Source organism: Sus scrofa, chromosome 9, assembly GCF_000003025.6.
Source record: "Sus scrofa isolate TJ Tabasco breed Duroc chromosome 9, Sscrofa11.1, whole genome shotgun sequence".
Classification (NCBI taxonomy): Eukaryota; Metazoa; Chordata; class Mammalia; order Artiodactyla; family Suidae; genus Sus; species Sus scrofa.
In genome coordinates, this window is record NC_010451.4 from 88093744 (window position 1) to 88114478 (window position 20735).

The following is a 20735-nucleotide window of genomic DNA, read 5'->3' on the forward strand; positions in this document are numbered from 1 at the left end:
GATTTAACTGATAGACAGTGCTTGGAGGGGAGGACTGGAGGAGTGAGGGCAGAAATTTGGCACTGCCCACGTTTCTCAGGTGGGAGGAGGTAGGCGAGCAGCAGCTAGACTCAGAGCAGAATGGAGGGAGGGAAGCCTGAGAGTATGATGGCACCAGGCCAGGTGAGAAGAGCGTTTCATCAAGCAGGGGAGAAAAACATTGATACAGAAAGTCAGGGTATCTTTCAAGAGCTATTCTATAATGTTTTTACATGAGATATTTATATAAACCATTTACAATTTTTTGTGCTAAAAATAGATACAAGAATTCCACATATTTTTCAGGTCATCATTAAAAATTGCACCTAAATGAAACCACCAAAATAATTATGTGTTTATTACCTTTTCTTGTTTATTGTCTGTCTGCCTTCCACTGAAAGCTTAGTATATTCTTGGGTCATGTATTCACACACAGCCAGTTTGACTGTAGAGTCCTACAAAATGCTGCAGCCTCAGTGGTTTCAGCCAGAAACATAACTTCAGTAGATCTGGTTATTTGATGGAATCAACCAATTGAAATGATGAAGTAGTCTAACAACTTGCTTTTCTTTTTATGCGTGATGATGGCAGATAGGATCATCAGAGTTCTTTTGTTAATAAAATTAGTTTTAATTTAATTTAATTTAGGGGCCTGAAAAGTTGTTTTCCTTTAAGAATCATGGCTTCTCCAATCTAGTTGCCTGGTTGGTTGAACATAGGTCAAGTCTTTTTGTTTAATGGTATTGCATGTCTCAGATCCTCTATTCAAATCAAGGCTTGTACTCTGAAGTAGTAGCTAATAAAGAGGCAAGGACAGCAAGAACCTTCCTCAATAAATACTTGAGGTAATAAATAATAAGGCATGATTAATGTAAAGGACTAATCAAAAGAAAATTCTGTATACTTAAGGAAAATTTTATTTTTAGAAACATGAAGTTAGAAGGGCACTTGTGTCATTTTGCAGATTATTGTTTCCAAAGAGCTTTCTGTTATCATTATAACCTAAACTATTTATTTATTATTACTAGAATGTCTTCATTTGGCATTTTACTTTTTGTAGTTCATCAGAAGAGGAACGAAAGTGGTAGTAACAAGATTTGGTCTAAAATATGAGTTAGCACTATTTACAGTAGCCAAGACATAGAAGCAGCCTAAATGTCCATCAACAGAAGAATGGATAAAGAAGACGTAGCACATATATACACAAAGAATATACTCATCCATAAAAAATAGTGAGATAATGCCATTTGCAGCAACATGGATGGAACTAGAGATTATCATACTAAGTGTAGTCAGACAGTGAAAGACAAACATCGTATGATATCACTTTTATGTGGAATCTAAAAACACGATACAAATGAACTTATTTGCAGAGAAGAAACAGACTCACAGACTTTGTAAACAAACATGGTTACCAAAGGGGACAGGTAGGGGCAGGGAGAGATGGACTGGGGGCTTGGGATTGGCATATATATATATTGAGGTATATGGAATGATTGGTTTAAAGAGGACCTGCTATATAGCACAGAGAACTCTACCCAATATTCTGTGATAATGTATGTGGGAAAAGAATCTGAAAGAGAATAGATAAATGTACATGTACAACTAAATCACTTTGTCGTGCAGCAGAAATGATCACAACATTGTAAATCAACTATACTTCAATAAAACTTTAAAAATGAAAAAAAGTGAGTTAATAATTTCCTTTAAGACTATATTTTTGGGAAAGCCAAGACTCAGTTCTTCCTAATAGAGGAAAAGGGCTTTTATCATTATAGAATTAGCAGTTATATGACTCCTATCATAATGGGTCAGGCACTTTTTAATAAGTATTACAAAAATTAACATTTAATTATTGAGATGAGGCCCCATATCCAAAGCTTCCTGATAAGATAACCCACTGACATAAATTCACCATGTTAGAATCCTGAAAAGTGTATTTTATGGAGACCAAAAGGAAGAGGAGGCTAGCTCTTAAAAGGAAGATTAGTGTGCAACCCAGGGCAGGGAAAGTGTGAAATGGCAGCCCAAACTTGGAATAACAATATACTACTTTATCTTTATTTTGATGCCTATTTGTCTTGTTGATAAACAAAATAAACTGGATCTGTTTTGCTTGTTTTTTGGTAGGCTTAAATTGCTGACTGCTACAAAGTTATAAAAGGTATCAGGAGATCAACCCAAATGGCAGAGCCAAAAGGATCCTTACATTTTTTGTAGTCAGATGACTCTAAAACCTAAATTGAGAGGCTTATTTTAAATGCAGAGTCTGGGTCTCACTCCAGAGATTTGGATTTTAACTTGGTTGGGAATGAGACTCAGGGATCTGCATTTTAAGAAACACCCATATGATTCTGATTAGCCAAAGATTAACCTCACTTTAAGAAATACTGACTTAATCCAATCCCTTCATTCAACACATAGAGAAATAAAAACTTAAGAGATGTGAGTTAGCTTTTTCCAGCAAGTCATAGAACTTGAACTAGATTAATTGCTGATATTCATTTTAGTTGTTGATTAATGTTACCCAAACTCAGATTCAGTGGTGCCACATTGGCTCTGCTACTGATGTTTCCACAAGATGATCTTTCATAGAAACTAACATTCCTTAGGCAATAAGAATCAGCAAATGTCTTGGGAGGATTTAAGGAGCTGGCAAAGAACATCTGGGTATCTCTTAAGTGAAGTAATGTCTCCTTAATGAATTTGAGGTTGAAAGTTATTATGATGAGTTACACAACTCTTTTGATACATAATGGTTATGATAAAAGGTGCATGCTTCTAACAGTGATTTTAAATTTCTTTTGTCATTTGTCAATTAGGTAATTTTGGTCATTCAGTTCCGTTTTTTTTTTTTTTTTTCCTTTTCCTGAAGCTTTAACACTTTTAATTGGGATAAGAAAAATGCCAGTGATAATACCTTATTAAAATTCCCACATTTTTTAGTTATGAGTCTGTCTTTTGCTATCCAAATTCTGAAATGTTAACTTTTTGATAAATCTATACTGACACTTTAAGGGAGGAGCCTTAGACTGCATTATCCCAAGTGTATTCCAGCCTGACTCCCAGCCTAGTGTATCTGTAATTGTCTTTAGTTTGAAAATTGGTTGCCTAATCTCATTATAGACTCTTGTCAAAAGATGTCCCTGACCTCCCAGTTCCTAATGATTCTGGAATTACCAGCAGATTCTGCTCCTTCTTGTTTATTCTGATACTTACCTAGCTAGTCCCCAAATCCTGGAAAACTCCTTTTCCTCTCTGATCTACCCATCCTGACTCTAGCCTCTGCCTAGTCACTGTCTCAACATTCAGTTCCACAGTTTGATCTTCTTTCACATTTCTTAAGTGCCCTGAAGTGTTTAACCTAAAATTCTACCACGTCCCTGAAATAATCTGTTTTTGTTTTGTTTTGTTTTGTTTTGTTTTACCATTGTAACAGGTTTTATAGTGTCATATAAATTGGATATTGGGCCTCAGTCACAGAGAATTGTGGCTTAAGATGCAAGTCCTCTAGAATGATCCAGGGAAAGTCCCTTTTTCATGTGCCGCATCTCCAGCTTGGGGAGGCAGGATAAAAATCATGATGCAATGTATTCTGAAATATTTAATTTTCTCTCCCCCCCAAAAAATGATAGTTATACTCAAGTGTCTGATGGATACATAAAAGATTTCCTATTTTCATCTACCTAGAATTCATTCAGGGTTTTTTTTTAGTAGCAGATAGGAAGAGCCTATAACAGAATAAAGCTACTTTGATAATAAATATTTAAAATAAAACCCTTTTTGGTTTCATATGGGCAAGTCGAATCATAGTATTTGTAAAGATTGTATAGGACCCTGTAGATGATTACACTACAGATTTTCTACCATGACATTGGAGAATGGACTGCATTTTAAAAAGCTACCCTGTTGGGCTTATTAGATTCCCAGGGGGTTTGCTAAATGCTATACTTTCCTTTGTAAATGTTCTTTAACTATTTCAATTAAATGGTGATTTATTTTAAAAATCAGCAATAACAAATGTGTAATAGAAGCCAAGATTACAGAATGCTTAATCTTTAACAAATACATTCAGAGCCATTTCATATTTATTTAACATACAATTGCTGTCTAATTTAATCTAAATTAAGTGGTTGCTTGAAACCTATAATTTACAGGGTTCCTGAACCTCCTTTTATGGTAGGAAAAATAAGAAATCATCAGTTTTGCCCAGAGGGTAGATACTTATCTTTTAAAATCAGGTATTTTTGTCTTGAAATTAAAAACCTAGGTCATTTGGGAGATGGAATTCCAAGGAATGTTTTTGGCAATGAGATAAATACCCTCATTTTCCTTAGAAGAGAATAATTTGGTTTTATACCATTTAACAAACATTTAAAATTTTGCTGATACTTACCTGGCACTTTGACAATGAATTATCTATCATCTGTCTTTATAGGCATCTGTTTGTGAGAAACGCATACATTAAGATTCAATAGTGGGTTTTTTGCAATTGTTTGATTGTTTTTAAAGAAAAAGACCATATAACTTTTGGGTACTATGCATCAGGTAATATATTAGCTGAAAATATCAATTGAAAATAAGCAATTAGTTGTGAAGTAACCACAAGGACAGGTCGAACAAAGTAGTAGGTAAAATTTTTGGCAGTGGTCACTACAAATGTTGTTGTGACCATCATTATCTTGGCTGAATTTGGGGAGTGTAGTCATAAATTAATGCTATATTGAAGTTGAAAAGCAAGCTTAGTTCCAAGAGTTAATTTGAAAAGGAATTAGGGGTTCTTTTGATGGGGGACAGTGTGGTGATAATATCTTTCTTTTTAAACTGGTAATATCAGAAAAATTAAGGTAGATATTTTTTTGAAAATCAATTTTTATGAATGTGGGTTAACGCTTGAATAAGAATGGTTCGCCATTATTACCATTTAGTGAATATCATTGAGACACAATTGGTGCTGCGACTGTAGCACTCATACATTAAACTGGTACTTCACTATTATTTGCATTTAATCACGGCTGAGAGGTTTGAAGGACAGCATTAGAGTCCACAAAGTGCTTTCTTATTACAGCTCTGCCATTGACTGTGTTGCTTGAGCAAGTTAATTTCTTTTTAATTCATTCTCTCACTGGGCAATTGTGTGACCATTAAATGAGATAATGTGTTTCAAATATATAGCATGGTGCCTCCTGATGTTAGGTCTCACTAACATTAGTTTCTAAGTGATATAAGGATAAGAACTATCTTTGTTGTATTCAAAAGGATATTCTCATTGGCCAGCACAGTTCCTGTTACATAGTAGCTTCTCAAAAGATATTTCTTCAATGAATGAATCAGCCACAATGATTTTGAGCCCTCTTGAAGAGATAGTACTCTAGTTTCCCTCTGTAAAAATAAATTAATGAAATTCCTTATAAGTTCTATAGAACTGTTGAACAAATAGTCTGTGACAGGGACTTGAGTCTTCTCTTTGGCTGTTGTATTTCTTTGGACCTGAACTTCCTCAGATGCTCTCCCTCCCCAGTCTTTGAGAAAGATTTTTTTACTTGTATTTGCCACAGTATTTTTTAAAAAACATCCTTAAGAAAGGAAAATAGTTACTCTAAGGTAGATATATCATCTGAGCATAACATTTTTCAGTACTTTACTTTTCTTCAGAAATTGCTTTCTTGTATCATCATGGGTCCTGAATCCAAAAAGTTGGGTTTGTAATTTGAGAATGTGGATTCCAGAATCAGAGGGTTTAAATCCTACCTCTGCTGTTTTACCTTGGACAGAGTACTTAATCTTTCTTTCTTTGTTTCCCATCTCTACATTGAGAATAATAGTAATACTTCTTTCTTAGGCGTGTGTCTGTTGACCTCAGTTGAGCATTAAATAGTTTGTAAGGAGCCAACCCTGCAATAAGTTCCATATATACTTTAATAATTAACACACATTTATCCAGGTCCATAAAGTTAGCTTCAAGTCTCTCTACTATTTATACATCAGTCATTTAATTAACATATTGAATGCTAAGCACTGTACTAGGCACTGGATATATAAAGCCAGGCAAGATGTGGTCCTTGTTGGCTAGCTGGTTATAGCCTCGTAGGGTGAACTCACAAATTAAGGACTGTATAGAGATAAATCAGTGTGAAGGGAGCATGTAGAAGCAATTCATTGCACGGGGGTTCAGGATGTTGTTTACACTAAATTTAAAAGATGAGTAGGACATTGCTTCAAGCTGCAGCATAGGTAATAGATGCAGCTTAGATTCTGTGTTGCTGCAGCTGTGGTGTAGCTCACAGCTTCAGCTCTGATTTGACCCCTAGCCCAGGAACTTCCATATGCCACAGGTGTGGCCATAAAAATAAAATTAAAAATTAAAAAAAAAAGATGAGTAGGCATTAACTGGATGTGGATAGGACATTTCATTGGTAGAAGCTCAGAACTGTGGGCATTGTTCGATTGCTTTGTTCAGCACATTGTAGAAATAGTTATGTTTAATTCAAAGGAAGAGTGAATGTGGGGGCATGGCAGAAGATGGGCCTGGAGAGAAAGACCATGTTTTGAAGGCTTTGAATTTAGTCCTGAAAAAATTTGAGAAGCCAGTGATAGATGGTTGGGTGACTGGTGTATTGAACTCATTGCAAGTGAGCCTAAGGTTTTTTGCTGGCATGTTTGACCATCTCCAGACCCAGGGTCTTCTCCTAGCTTACACACTCTTTCATCCATATAAGACCTCCCACAGTTCCTTAAGCACAAGATGTATTAGTTTCAAAAGCCTTGCATCATCCATTCTGATGTGGCCAGTGGTTAACAGAGCCCTTGTTTCTTAAGAAGAGTTCACAGTTATAGAAATCTTCCTGCCTGGAAAAGATCACCTAATTTATATAAACTCATATTTATCCCAGATTCAAATTCTCCTGTTCTTTTGAACAAAGTAACCCACAGGTTTTGGCTTTGGTTGAGGGTAACAGAGAAGCCAGCAGCACTGACTCTATTTGAAGTATCTCATGACTGAAAACTCATAACTTACTTCTTCCAGCAACCTATCTATTGGGTCTGTTTTTCCAGACAATCTGCTTAGGCATTGTCAAGGTACTTATCTTATTCCTCAGCATCCTAGTGAAGGAAGTGGGTAGAGAATAGTGAGGACAGATGAACCCTTTAGGCACATGGTGGTATGGATTAGTTTCTTCATCTTAGTGAAAAGAAAACATGTTTTATGTGTGCGGATATTTTGAAAAAAATATTGGGGGCTCTTCTCACTTTATGTGTGTGGATATTTAAAAAAAAAAAATACGATGGCAGAAGGATTGGTGGTTAAGGCTTCGGAGTCTAAAACCTGAGTTGAGTCCTGACATTGCTATATTCTAGTTCTGTGACTTTGGGAAGTGACTCAACTTTTCTTTGTTTGCTCCTCTGGTAAGCTGGATACTCTCCGTAGCTACCTAATTAGGTTGGTGTGAAGACTAACTGAAACATTTCTGTGAACCCTAGGACTTGGCACAGGATAAATACTGTAGAATTGCTAATTGTCATTATTTGTTACTCTTTCAGTTTCCCTTACACTTTCAATTTTACTTCATGGACTGTTACTCTGTTATTGATTTGTGTTAGGCCTATAGTATATTCAGGGGTATGTGGAACTGTAATAACTTAAAACACCATCCATATATTACCTTACAGTTCTATAGGTCACAAGTCTGTGCAGACTCCACTGGGTTCTCTGCATCAGGTCTCACAAGGTTGACATCAAAATATCAGCCAGGGTGCTCCTTATTCTGGAGATTCTGAGGAACATTCCTCTTTGGATTTCATCAGGAATTTAGTCCTTTACAGTTGTAGATCTGAAGTCCCCTTTTCCTTGCTGGCTGGAAACTACCAACATTCCTTCTCACATGGTCTCCTACATTTTCAAACTATCAGTGGTACACAAGTTCCAATTATGCTTCAGATCTCTCCAGTTTTCTCTTATAATACCAACTGGTGAAAAGTCTTTGCTCTTAAAGGGTCCTTGTAATTAGATTATCTCACCCCCACTCCACTGCCCCACCCTGTTCCTCCCAACACTTCCTGAAATCTGCCTTTTGATTGACTCAAAGCCAGTTGAAACATCTTTCTACCACACTACAGGTGTATATATGATACACACAGCTTCCATCTACACTCAAAGAGGGTAAGATAATATACAAGTACAAAAGTTACTAGGGGGTCATCCTGGGAAATCTGCCTATCCTACTCCCTAACTGAAATGGAATCAAGTAAACTTGAATAGAATATACTGATTCTAAATTTAATTCATCCTTTCAGTGGCATGTACTGAACATCTACTATGTACCAAGCTATATGCTAGATTTGAAAGTCTTAATTCTTGGCGGTTTATTTTTTGAAAAAAAATTTAAAGAGTTGGATTGTCTGGAAAGATGGGTTTCTCTTCTCCAAACTTATTTTTTCATTACCCTTTTGCTGTCTGGAATTACAATATATGTGGTATAACTGAGTAACTCTAGAACTAAGTTTACTAATAGAAAGACCAAATACATGAAAAGAGTGATACCATTTAGAATATATTGCCTGTTTATCTAAGAGAGCTTTTAAATCATGCAGAGGGCTGATGGGCTGGGTGAGGAAATAATAGTTATTGATACCGCCTGAGTGTCAAGTGTTGGGTGGATGCATTTATATATACATATGTATATATATATGTGTGTGTGTGTGTATAAACATATATATATTGTTTTATTGGAGTATAGTTAATTTATAAGGTTGAGATAATTTCTGCTGCACAACAAAGTGACACAGTCATACATATACACATATATATTAAGTCATTGAAACTAACAAACATGACTGTTCCTCCATCAGAAGTTGGAAGCTGAGGCAAAGATAAACATTTAAAATGTTTGCACATTTTAAATGTTTGAATATGTCCTCTATATCTTCTGAGTTTCCTCTCAGCAGATGTGTGTTTTCCATCTATTAAGTTTTATAAAAAGGTGTTTATTTTATAACAGTCGTCTTTATGCTAAATTTTATTTATCTGTGCATGTGTCCCTTATATGTAATTTAATTCTTTAGAATCAGGCACTATGTCTTATTCACCCATGTATATCCCTAGCTATTGTTAGAGTGTGTGCTCAGCAAATACTGGCTGAATTTGAGTAGTGCAAAGTACTGTAATGGGCTCAACATTGCTTAGCATGAGTCTGTCCTGCTCTAGTTCCATACCTCTTGGCCAATTATGCGTGAGCATCGATGAGAGAATAGATCCCATGTGTTTAATGCATTATTGAAAACAGCAGTTAAAACTAGCGATTGGCAATCAAATTGCAGTTGGGGTTTGGCAAAAACAGTTTTGTTGAGGGGTGGGAAGGAATGGGACTATGATATCCAAAAGCATTTTCTAGGGATTTTTTTTTTCTCCTCACTAGTTTTATATTTGTGTATTTTAAGGGAAATTTAATTCACATGCTTCTGGTTTGTTTACACTTCCCACACCAAAGCCATGATTTCTAAAAGCCATTTGGTGTCTAGGAACTCTCTTTAAAGTTCCTTTTGGACTGGAAATCATGTCTGAAAAAATGGCCAGTCCAGTGTCTGTTGAGTTGGCTGTATGGTGGGAAATGCTTTGAGTTTTCACCCCCAACTCTGTAGTTAGCTATTGGCCTCGATAATTGGTCTTAGTTTCCTCAACCTTAAAATGAAAGGATTGGAATATATAATCTTTTTTTTTTTTTTTTTTTTTTTTTGTCTTTTGTCTTTTTTGTTGTTGTTGCTATTTCTTGGGCCGCTCCCGGGGCATATGGAGGTTCCCAGGCTAGGGGTTGAATCGGAGCTGTAGCCACCGGCCTACGCCAGAGCCACAGCAACGCAGGATCCGAGCCGCGTCTGCAACCTACACCACAGCTCACGGCAACGCCGGATCGTTAACCCACTGAGCAAGGGCAGGGACCGAACCTGCAACTTCATGGTTCCTAGTCGGATTCGTTAACCACTGTGCCACGACGGGAACTCCGGAATATATAATCTTAAAATTCATTTCTAGATCTAAATTTTTGTGATTGAAATATTTTATTAAAAAATATAAAGACTGGAGGTCCCATCATTGCTCAGTGGAAACATATCTGACTAGTATGCATGAGGACACAGGTTCAATCCCTGGCCTTGCTCTCTGGATTACGTATCTGGTGTTGCCGTGGCTGTGGTGTAGGTCACAAACACAGCTGGGATGTGGCATTGCTGTGGCTGTGGTGTAGGCTGGTAGCACAGTTCTGACTCTACCCCTAGCCTGGGAACTCCACATGCTGCGAATTAGGCCCAATAAACTGAATACATGAATAAACTGAATTCCTGCTATATGCCAGCCTGTTCAATATACTGTATGTGTATATATAAATATATAGGTGTCTTTTATGATTAGATATTTATTTATTTCAAATCTCTAAGGTAGAATAAATAATTCTTAGTTGTATTTACAGGTGAAAAACTGAGGTTCATGTATTTGAAGTATAAGATTTATATATAAAACTGTGGCACAGAGTAGGCATTTAGTAAGAAATTATTGATTTGTAGATAGATGGATCAAGAATGGATGGATCAGTAGTCAAAATGTAGTCAAATTTCTTGCCATTTTATTCTCAGGAACTCCTGAGGATTAAAGTTTTTCAATTTTATTTTTATGAAATACTGGTTTGGAGCATTCTAATTGTCTCACACTTTGTTTAAGATAGAAATCAACTATTGATTTGTTTTCAAAAGGTGCTGAGGATATAAACTTACCTCCTGGAGCATTACTGACTAGAACAGTAAAAGGATTTTTACCATACTTGCAAGTGCCTTCTTAAAACATATGCAGTATTTATAGGGCTGCTTGGAAAAAGCCAACTGAAAGATTTAATGATAATAATCTCCATATTTCTTCTAAAATTGATTTCCGGTTTCAATGAACTTGGAAAGAGTCCTAGGACATCAAATAAAGATCTTAACATGAAATGAATCTTCAAAATATGTTCATAAATTTACATTTTAAACATGACCGGAAAATATATACCTTTTCATTATTAAGGTGATACTTTAATGAAAAATTTTCATTTGCATGGAATAAGGCTTTTTTGGCTACAGATGAAAGGATTTTATGGTAGCGACAATGGTTTTGTGAGTTAAATGATCCCAACATCATCAGGAACGCATCACAAGTGCCTACCATATGAATTACAGCATCATGAGTCTTAAAAAGGTATTTCTGTGGAAAGCATTCTTCCCATCTGCAACAATCAGCTTCTGCTTTGAAGTCCTGCTAGAGAGCCTCACAGTACATGAGACGACCACATGCTACCCAAACTTCTCTCTCAACTTGAGTTTGACTGCATTTTCCTAAAGAACAACATGGTAACTTAATGACTAAGGGGTTTAGAGAGGAAGATGCCTGCAGTTTCTGTAATTATACTTTACTGTTTGTGCATCCTTCAGTTGATTCTCCTGGACGTAACTATGGAAAATATGCCAGTGGATGTGCACAATTAAATTTCAAATTAAAACAGGACAAAAATGTCTGCTCCCTACTGTATTGAATCTGCAGTGATGTCTTCATAAACATTCCAGGCCCAAGTAAAAATAATCCTTAAAAAATGAGTAAAATTGTTATCAAGGCTTTTTAACCATATTAGAAAGAGTTGCATCAGTAATTATTAGGTGTCAGTGTTTCAAAAGAGACTATCACCGCTACCGACTCACTCCACTGCCTCTGCTGAATGGCAGCATGTGGGTGGGGAATTGCATCTATCATTCTTGCTTTTTTACTTGAAGCTCTTCTCAGTGGAAGAGAGGCTATGGCTGTGGTGTATGCTGGCTGCTACAACTCCAATTTGACCCCCTAGCCTGGGAACTTCTATATCCTGCTGGTGCAGCTGTGAAAAGATGAAAAAAAAAAAAAAGTAATAATAATAATCAAGTGTAAGTGAATGAATGAATCTGAACAGAAATTTCTACCTAAAGATGCTCTTCTAATTCTCTTTCTCAGTGGTGTCTCAGACCTGGTAGTTACCAGTTCAGCTGTGTTTGGTCATCAAAACAAATGATTTCTTACAATGTAGCTTCCTTCTCATGCTTGCAGTTTTTTGTTTATTGTTTTTTCCCACCACCCCTGCAGCATGTGGAAATTCCCAGGCTAGGAGTCACATTGAAGCTGCAGCTGCAGGCCTACACCACAGCCATAGCAACGCCAGAACCGAGCCACATCTGAGGCCTATACCACAGCTCAGAGTAATACCGGATCCTTAACCCTCTGAGAGGGGCCAGGAATCCTCACTGATACTAGTTGGGTTCATTATCATTAAGCCACGACGGGAACTACACACCAAAACCTCATTTTCTTGTCTCTGAAAAAAATATTAAATAAGTTGAAATTATGGTAGTGGTTCAAATGACCAGTTTCACTGGATCTGAGTAGCATCTGTGACCTATGCCACAACTTGCAGCAACACTGGATCCTTATCCCACTGAGCAACACCTGCATCCTCGTGGACACTATGTTGGGTTCTTAACCCACTGAACCACAATGAGAACTCCTCATGCTTGTGATTTAATATTGATTTAATTTTTTTCTTCTGTTTTTTAAATTTTTTATTGCCTTTGAAATGGATTAGCAATGAGATCCTGCTATGTAGCACTGGGAACTAATGCTAATTTAATATATATTGCTTTTTAAAACAACTAGGCTACATATAGGATTCTTTATCAGTAGTAATAGTAAGAGTACTTTGTTAAGAGTGCTTTGTTAATGCCTCATTCTAGAAGATTTCCTCAAAAGAGCTTAAAGTACAAATTTTACTTTGAAAAAAACTATTTCTTAGTGAATTCTCTCATGGTAAAGACACCTTCTGGGGCTTATTACCAGCAAATATGTATCAATTCCAGTCACTAATCTGATCCTGCCCACCTTACTACCACAGGCATCCAGGCTTCTCTCTAAGTATTCACCCTCTTTAAAAAATTCGGAAACTAAGGATATATGTGGGTCTTAGGAACCCAGTTCCATCTCCATATCTTATCTGTGATTGCTTGAGCTCAAGACATACCCTGTCATGCAGACTTACTTTCTTACCTGATCACGTCCCTCCCATTAGCCCTTATATTCAGGACAATTGAACCTCCTTGAGAAAAACGTTGCTGGCTCTGCTTGCTGCTGTAATTTTTAACTATGCAGGTTCAGATTGTTGTGACAAGTAGGATGAGCTTTTGTGTCTTTTGTGAAGCTAGAAGTAAAAACTCTTAAATGAAACTTGTAATTATGCCCACTAAAATTATGTTACATAGGAGCTCCCTTGTGATGTAGTGGGTTAAGGATCTGGCATTGTCATTGCAGTGTCCTGGATTGCTGCTGTGGTGTAGGTTCAGTCCCTGCCTGGGGAACTTCTGCATACCACAGGTGTGGCCAAGGAAAAAATTATGTTACATAACCTCTGATCAAATAAACATGAGTACATACACCTCACTAAATCATCTTCTTCATGTGTTCTGAAAAATAATACTTGACCTTGGTAGCCATACTTAGCTTTATTAATCCCTCAAATATATGTGTAGCAGTAGTGGACACAGTAGAACTCAAGTTAATAGGAGTAAAATATTGTTCTTAAATTCTTTACTTTGATTGGAAGAGAGAGCATAGACCTCATAGAAATTTTATTGCTTTGTTTCACCTGAATGTTTCATACAAGGATAACTTGGAGTTCAGCAGCCTCAGTCTGTAGCTCCAGAGATCACATGGGTAACATGTGAGTGGAAATAAGCCCTGTAGGTAAAAGAAAGAGGAATTTGGATAGAGATCAAAGATAAGCTTTGTTCCATTCTTTCCTTCCACTTTTTACTATCCCATCTAAATTTGGTATTTTATGGAACTTTTTTTATTATTACTATTCCTGGAGGAAAAAGTGAACTTAAATCAGATTTGAGACTTTCTCCCTCTCCCCTATCCTTTTTTAAATCCATGTGGTTTGGTCTGCTCAGTAGTAACTTTAGATATATGAATTCTCAGTTGCTAGGAACCTTCAGTATGAAAGATAAGGCATAATGGCGTGATTTATTTTTATATATTTTTTACATTTCACTCTAGCCATGGCTTAGGTTACAGAAAAAGCTGTTCAAAATATTTAACAATATAATTAACAGAAATAGTTGTCTATGAGTATTATGAGTATTTCTTGCACATCTATCTTCTAAAATAGAATTGATTAATAAGTGCTGTTAACCTTGACTTAAGCCAAGGATATTTCTGAGCATTAGGCTTAAGAACTTTCCATTATACATTTTCTCTAAGCTTACCATTCTCTTTATTGTAATCAGGTAAGAAGGTGGAGTCTCATTCCTCAATCCTAAACGGCCTGTGGAAAAGATTCTAATTAATATCATCATGAGATTCATAGATGTGAAAAACACTGCAATGCTTGAAAATAGTTTTCACCTAATTTTAAAATCGTTTTTTAGAGTGTATCTTCCAAGTATTTAGAAACATAGGATAATTATAAAGTAAATATTTTGACGTCTATCAAAATAGTAGCTAAGTAGATAAAATCAACATTGAAGTCCTTCAATGTAGTAGAGAAATAAATTTATCTTGTGATTAACCCCAAGTGCTAGACCAGAACTGAAATTCTGGACAGTTCTAGTTTATTGGGTAGATATCCCAATGCATTCCAAAAATTAAAATGACAATTATGTAATTGTTCCAAAATGAAAGCAACTTAGTATGGCTTTGGGGTTTCATTGCTTGACAGTTTTATAGACTTTCATTTAGTTATACCAACTCTATTATGAGAATTTACTTTCTTTTCAAGTAAAAAACCCTAATACTTAAGAGAGGAACAAGATCAGGCTTGAAGGTAGCCCAGGTAGGCTTGCAGACCATGCATTTTCATACTGAAGATAATTCTTTCAAATTTTCATAGATATAGAAATATTTTAAGTATTATAAGTATTATATAAATGGTAGAGATTAAATAATGTCTTTTACACTTTAGAATGGTTAATACAAGATGCTACAAATTTGAATTAATATAAACATTGAAAAAATGGGTAACAAAATAGAGAAGATCGTTGGTTTGCAGGAGTTGAGGGTGGAGAGAAGGGATGAAGAGTCAAAGCACAGAGGATTTTTAGGGCCTTACAACTACTCTGTGTGGCAGCATTATATGTAATGGTTTGGTGGGTGCTGAACTCTTTTAGCTTTTCCTTGTCTGTAAAACTTTGGATCTCTCCATCAATCCTGAATGAAAGCCTTGCTTGGTAGATAGTATTCCTGTTTGTAGGTTTTATTCTCCTTTCACTACTTCAGGTTCAGCAGGTGGGTCTGACCCAGGCTCCTTTCAAATTACTGCTCCTGCCCTGGGTCCTAAAGTGTATAAGATTTTGTGTGTGCCTTTAAAAGTAGAGTCTCTATTTCCCACAGGCTTCTGACTCTCCCAGAAGTAAGCCCCACTGACCTTCGAAGTCAAACTTTGTGGGATCTTGGTTTCCCAGGACAGGTCCCCCAGGCTGGGGAACTTTATACGGGGCTCAGATTCCTTGTTCCTTGGGGAGAACCTCTGTAATTGTGGGTCATCTACCCAGGGGTATGGGTCTTGACTTTACTACATCTTTGCCCTTCCTAGCCGACTTGTTGTGGTTCCTTCTTTATATCTTTAGTTGGAGTAGACCTTCCTGATATTCTAGCCTTCCTCCTTGATATGTGCCCTAAAAATAGTTGTACTTTCTCTGTGCCCATAGGAAGAGGTGAGCTCAGTGTCTTCCTACTCCACAGTCTTGGCCACTTGTTTTCAACAATTGATTCAGCAACTTGTGGACATGTGAGCATCTGAGGATCTTGGAGCCCAGTCCAGATGTTACCCTGTAGCAGTGTGTCTATTAATTATTTTTTAAATACAATTGGCTTTAAAAATTAAATGTTTATTCCCTGCAAGTTCTTGAAGCATTTTAAAAAATGAAATGCCATATTAAACATATGGTTTTATTTATTTTTCATCTATCTTTTTTTTCCCCAGTTGTCTCTAAAATTGGGCAGGTGGATATAATGTTAAAAATTTTTAAATGTTGAATGAGAGACATTTACATTTGGCGATAGGAGAGACTACACACCCAGAAACATTCCTACATGAAAATATCAAAACTACTCCTTTAAATGTATGGATTACTTCCAAAAATACAAAGAACAGTGAGCAAATACTGTAGCTCTTGGCCACCCTGGGCTATTGCAAAGTCTCTAGTTGATGTGTTGAACATTAAAAGACTACTGCATTCTAGAAAAGGGAGTTGAAGCTTTGGGTCTATGAAGGGAGAGTTTTGATTGGAGACCAGAATAAAGAAAGGAATGTCAAAGGGCAAACTACAAAGAAAGGATGAATAGAAAAAGAAATACTGCTGAATTGGAGTTCCCGTCATGGCTCAGTGGTTAACGAACCCAACTAGCATCCATGAGGACGAGGGTTTGATCCCTGGCTTCACTCAGTGGGATAGGGATCTGGCATTGCCATGAGCTGTGGTGTAGGTCTCAAATGTGGCTCAGATCCAGCATTGCTGTGCCTGTGGTGTAGGCCAGCAGCTGCAGCTCTGATTGGACCCCTAGCCTGGGAAACTCCATGTGCTGTGGGTATGGCCCTAAAAAGACAAAAAAAAAAAAAAAAAAGACAAAAAAAAAAAGAATATTGCTGAATAAAATAGTAAGTTGATCTTAGCTATGGCTATCAATTGAGGAATTTTCAAAGGAAATTAAAAGAAAGAACTGTAGTTCTTTTTCATGACAATTTGTAATGAAGGTTTGGGGTCAACATTTATAGCATCTGGGCATTAGGGTGAAAAAAAAAGCCCTGTAATCTAAGAATTTAAAATCGATCCTGGTTGGTGGTGTTTCAGCCATCCAGCAGAAGCAAAAAAAAAATCACACTTAACTCAGATTTCAGTGATAAGTATTATATTCAACTCAGCCTTCACAGCTTTGTCGCAAATAAAGTTCTAATAAATATGAACTAAAAACAGTCCAAAAAACAAAGGAGTATTAAAATATCATGAGGATGAATCAGCAGAAATAAAAAATTATAAAATGAAGCCATAAGACTTCAAATAGCAGATACAGAATATAAAATAATTTTGCCTAAAGAAATGAAGAAATAAAACATGAATGAAAATAAGAAACTATAAAAATGATTAGGAAGTTATGAAATATAACCGAGTAGAACATCTAGTATTGAACAATATAATCGCTGAAGTCAAAATATCGGTAGAAGTATAAAAAAGCAGATTAGACACATCTGGAGAAAGAAAGTCTGGAAGATAAACCTGAAACAAAAGTATACATAATGTAGGACAGAAAGAGACATAAAAAATATGCCAGAAAACTTGAGATGTTAAGGCTGTACTGACAATGACTGCTTACATCTAATTTGGTGTCCCAAAATAAGATGGTAAAGATAATAACTTTATCTGAATAAATTTGGACACAAAAGACAAATTTCTATAAAAATATAATTTAGGAAGATATCGAAAGCATGAAAAGTCCTATAATCCCTAAAGAAATTCTCAATAGTTAAAAATCTTCCTCAAAGAAAACGCAAGAGTCAGATGGTTTTTATTGAAGATTTCTACCCAACATTCTAGGGTGAAAACTAGAAAAAATAGTTCCAAGTATAATAAAATTCAACATGGTCAATAAAAGAAGGAAATTTATAGATTAACCCCTTTCATAAATAAGCACAGGTGAAAAAAATCCTAAATAAAGTATTATTTGAACAAATCCAGCTGTGTACAAAAAAGATAATATACCACAACAAAACTCATTTTATTCCATGAATCCAGTGATGGCTTAATATTTGAAATATTAATGTAACTTACATCACTATGAAATTGTAGGAGAGAAACCATCTCATTTGGTGTTAGAATAGGATTTAATTAAATTAAGCATCTATTTATATTGAAAACTCTAATTCAGAGTAGAAATAGAAAGGTCCTTTTTTATACTGCATGTAACCACAGTAAGATGCCATTATTCACCCTCCCACATGGCAAATCATACCAAATGTTAGTAAGGATGTGACTAAACTGGGATTCATGTATATAGTGCTTCACAGAGTAGAGGTTAATTATAGTCCTTTGGAAATATACTGGATGATTTAAAAGATTTTAAGCCACAACAATTTTACTCCATTCTTGCGCATGTGCACCAAAGACGTATGAGAATGTTCATGGAGGAATTTTTTATAATTAAAAAAGCAAATATCTGTCAACAGGAGAACAGATAAATAAATTCTTCGATACTCATTATATGGCTCACTAGACAACAAAGAACTATAGCTACATGTATCAACAGAGATGAGCTAACAAAATGTGTGAAAAGAGCAAGATGCAAAAGTATAAAAGCATTTTTATAAAGTTCCAAAATGAGCAAATTAAACAATGGGAAGTAAAGGAATTATAAACACAAACTCAGGATCCTGAGATTTCCCACAGTGAGGAAGAGTTATGTTTTTAGAGAGAAGTACACAGGCAGTTTCAAAAGTATTTTCCTTAAACTGGGAGGTGAGTGAATAAGTGTCATATAATTATACTTTAACATACATAGATATTATTTTTTGCATTTATCCACTATTTCATAGCAAAAAGAATGTCCATAAAATATAATGTGATAGTTAAGTAATTTGAGGTGTTATGTATTGAAAACTTTATAATAAAGGCAGATGATGAAGACAAGAAACAAATATTAAGCAAATGGAATTGTTTGCCTTATTAATGTTAGTGCTATTCAGGTTTTTCATCCAAGTACATATAGAATGTTTTGTAAAATGTTGTAATGTGCACTGGTGAAGAGCCAGACTGACTGGTGCAGATCTTTGTTGTGAAACCTCTTAGCTGTGGGATCTTGGGTTTTAATTCTTTCCTTTGTAAAATAGAAATACTAATAGGACCTAATTCATCAAGTAATTGTGAGTATTAAGTGAGTTAGCACATGGAAAGTGCTGACAAGGGGCACTCACAGTATAAATACTCAATCAATATTAGATTCTAGAAATCAATTAACTTTTGATTTATACTTTGAAATGTTCTGTTTGTATTATGGTAGGCTTTGGTCATTTGACGAAGCAACTGATGACACTGGCTGATGGACATGTGGTGTTGGCTCTAGAAGGAGGACATGATCTGACAGCCATCTGCGATGCATCAGAAGCCTGTGTAAATGCCCTTCTAGGAAATGAGGTAAAAAATTAAAAGTGCAAAAAAAAAAGCAGGGGTAAAGGATCAGTAATGTATACATGCATATTTTTTGTCTTTTTAAAAATCACATGTACTCAGCACAATGTTGTTCTTACAATTTTAAGGAAGAAGGCAAGCCTTAGATAAGAAATGTCTTCATGTTCTCATCTTATACACTATAACTTTTGCCCAGTTATAGAATCCATATAGCACTCCCCTCGATTAGGTTATTGGCAGAGCTCAGTAAATAAAGGTAACCCTTGGGAGGAAATGGTTTGTATGTTGACCCAGCTAATAAGCATTGAAACATTGAAAAAAGTAATAAAGAAAATTTCTCTTGACATTTTCTGTAGGAATATTTTAATTCAGGGGAAAAAAGGCTTTTAAATTATTTTCATCTTTATTAAGGTATAATTGGCAAATAAAATTATAATATTTGTATCTAAAGTATACAGTGTGATGATTTGATGTGGATATACATTGTGAAATGATTCCTTCCACTGAGTTAATTTAATGTATTCATCACCTTACATAATTACCTTTTTGATGAAAATACTCAAGTTCTACTCTCTTAGAAAATTTAATTATACAATATGGTATTACTGACTATATTCACTGTGTTATACATCAGATCCTCAAGCCTTATCCATCCTATAACTGAAAGTTTAAAAACTTTTAACAGCCTGTGTCTATTCCCCCTCACTCCTCAGCCCCTGGAAGCCAGCACTCTACCCTCTGTTTCTATGCATTCAACTATTTTTCGTTTGTTTTTTGGTTCTAAATAAATGATATCACGTTGTATCATTTTTTTTTCTCTCTATTCAACTTATTTCACTTGGCCTAATACCTTCCAGGTTCTTTTATATTGTCACAAAAGACAGAATGACCTCCCTTTTTAAACACTGCATAATATTCCAGGCGGTGTGTGTGTGTTTATGTTTTCTTTATCCATTCATTTATGGAAGGACACTTGTATTGTTTCCATACTTTAACTATTGTGAATAGTGCTGCAATAAACATGGGTGTTCAGATATCTCTTTGAGATAAGGAAATAGTGCTTTTATTTCCTTTGTATGTATACCCAGAATTGTTTAATTTACTGAGGGACCTCCTACTGTTTTCCATAAGGACTATGCTTGTTTATCTTCCTACCAAGAATGCACAAGTGTTTCCTTTTCCCAACATCCTCACCAGCATTTATCTCTTCCCTTTTTGATAATGTACATCCTAACAGTGTGTGAGGTGATGTCTTATTATGGTTTGATTTGCATGTTCCTGATGATTACTGATATTGGACACCTTTCACACACATACCTTGGCCATTGTATATCTTCTTTGGAAAAACATATTCAGGTCCTCTGCCCATTGTGAACTGCTATATCTTGTTGTTTTTTTGTTTGATCGATTGGTTGGTTTTTACTGTTGAGTTTTAAGAATTCCTTGTGTATTTTAGAAATTAACCTCTTACTGGAGATGTGGTTTGTGAATTTATTTTTCCA

At 35.7% G+C, this 20735-nt stretch overlaps 1 protein-coding gene across 34 annotated transcripts in view; it reads left to right on the forward strand.

Annotated features, from left to right (window-relative positions):
• The window catches only part of HDAC9 (histone deacetylase 9), a 1028404-nt gene that overhangs the window by 929344 nt on the left and 78325 nt on the right, over positions 1–20735 (forward strand). For all 34 annotated transcript variants that reach the window (XM_021102482.1, XM_021102481.1, XM_021102484.1 and 31 more), the window contains one exon: positions 19106–19239. In XM_021102482.1, coding sequence (XP_020958141.1) covers positions 19106–19239 — 134 coding nt within the window. The remainder of the gene's footprint in view (positions 1–19105; positions 19240–20735) is intronic.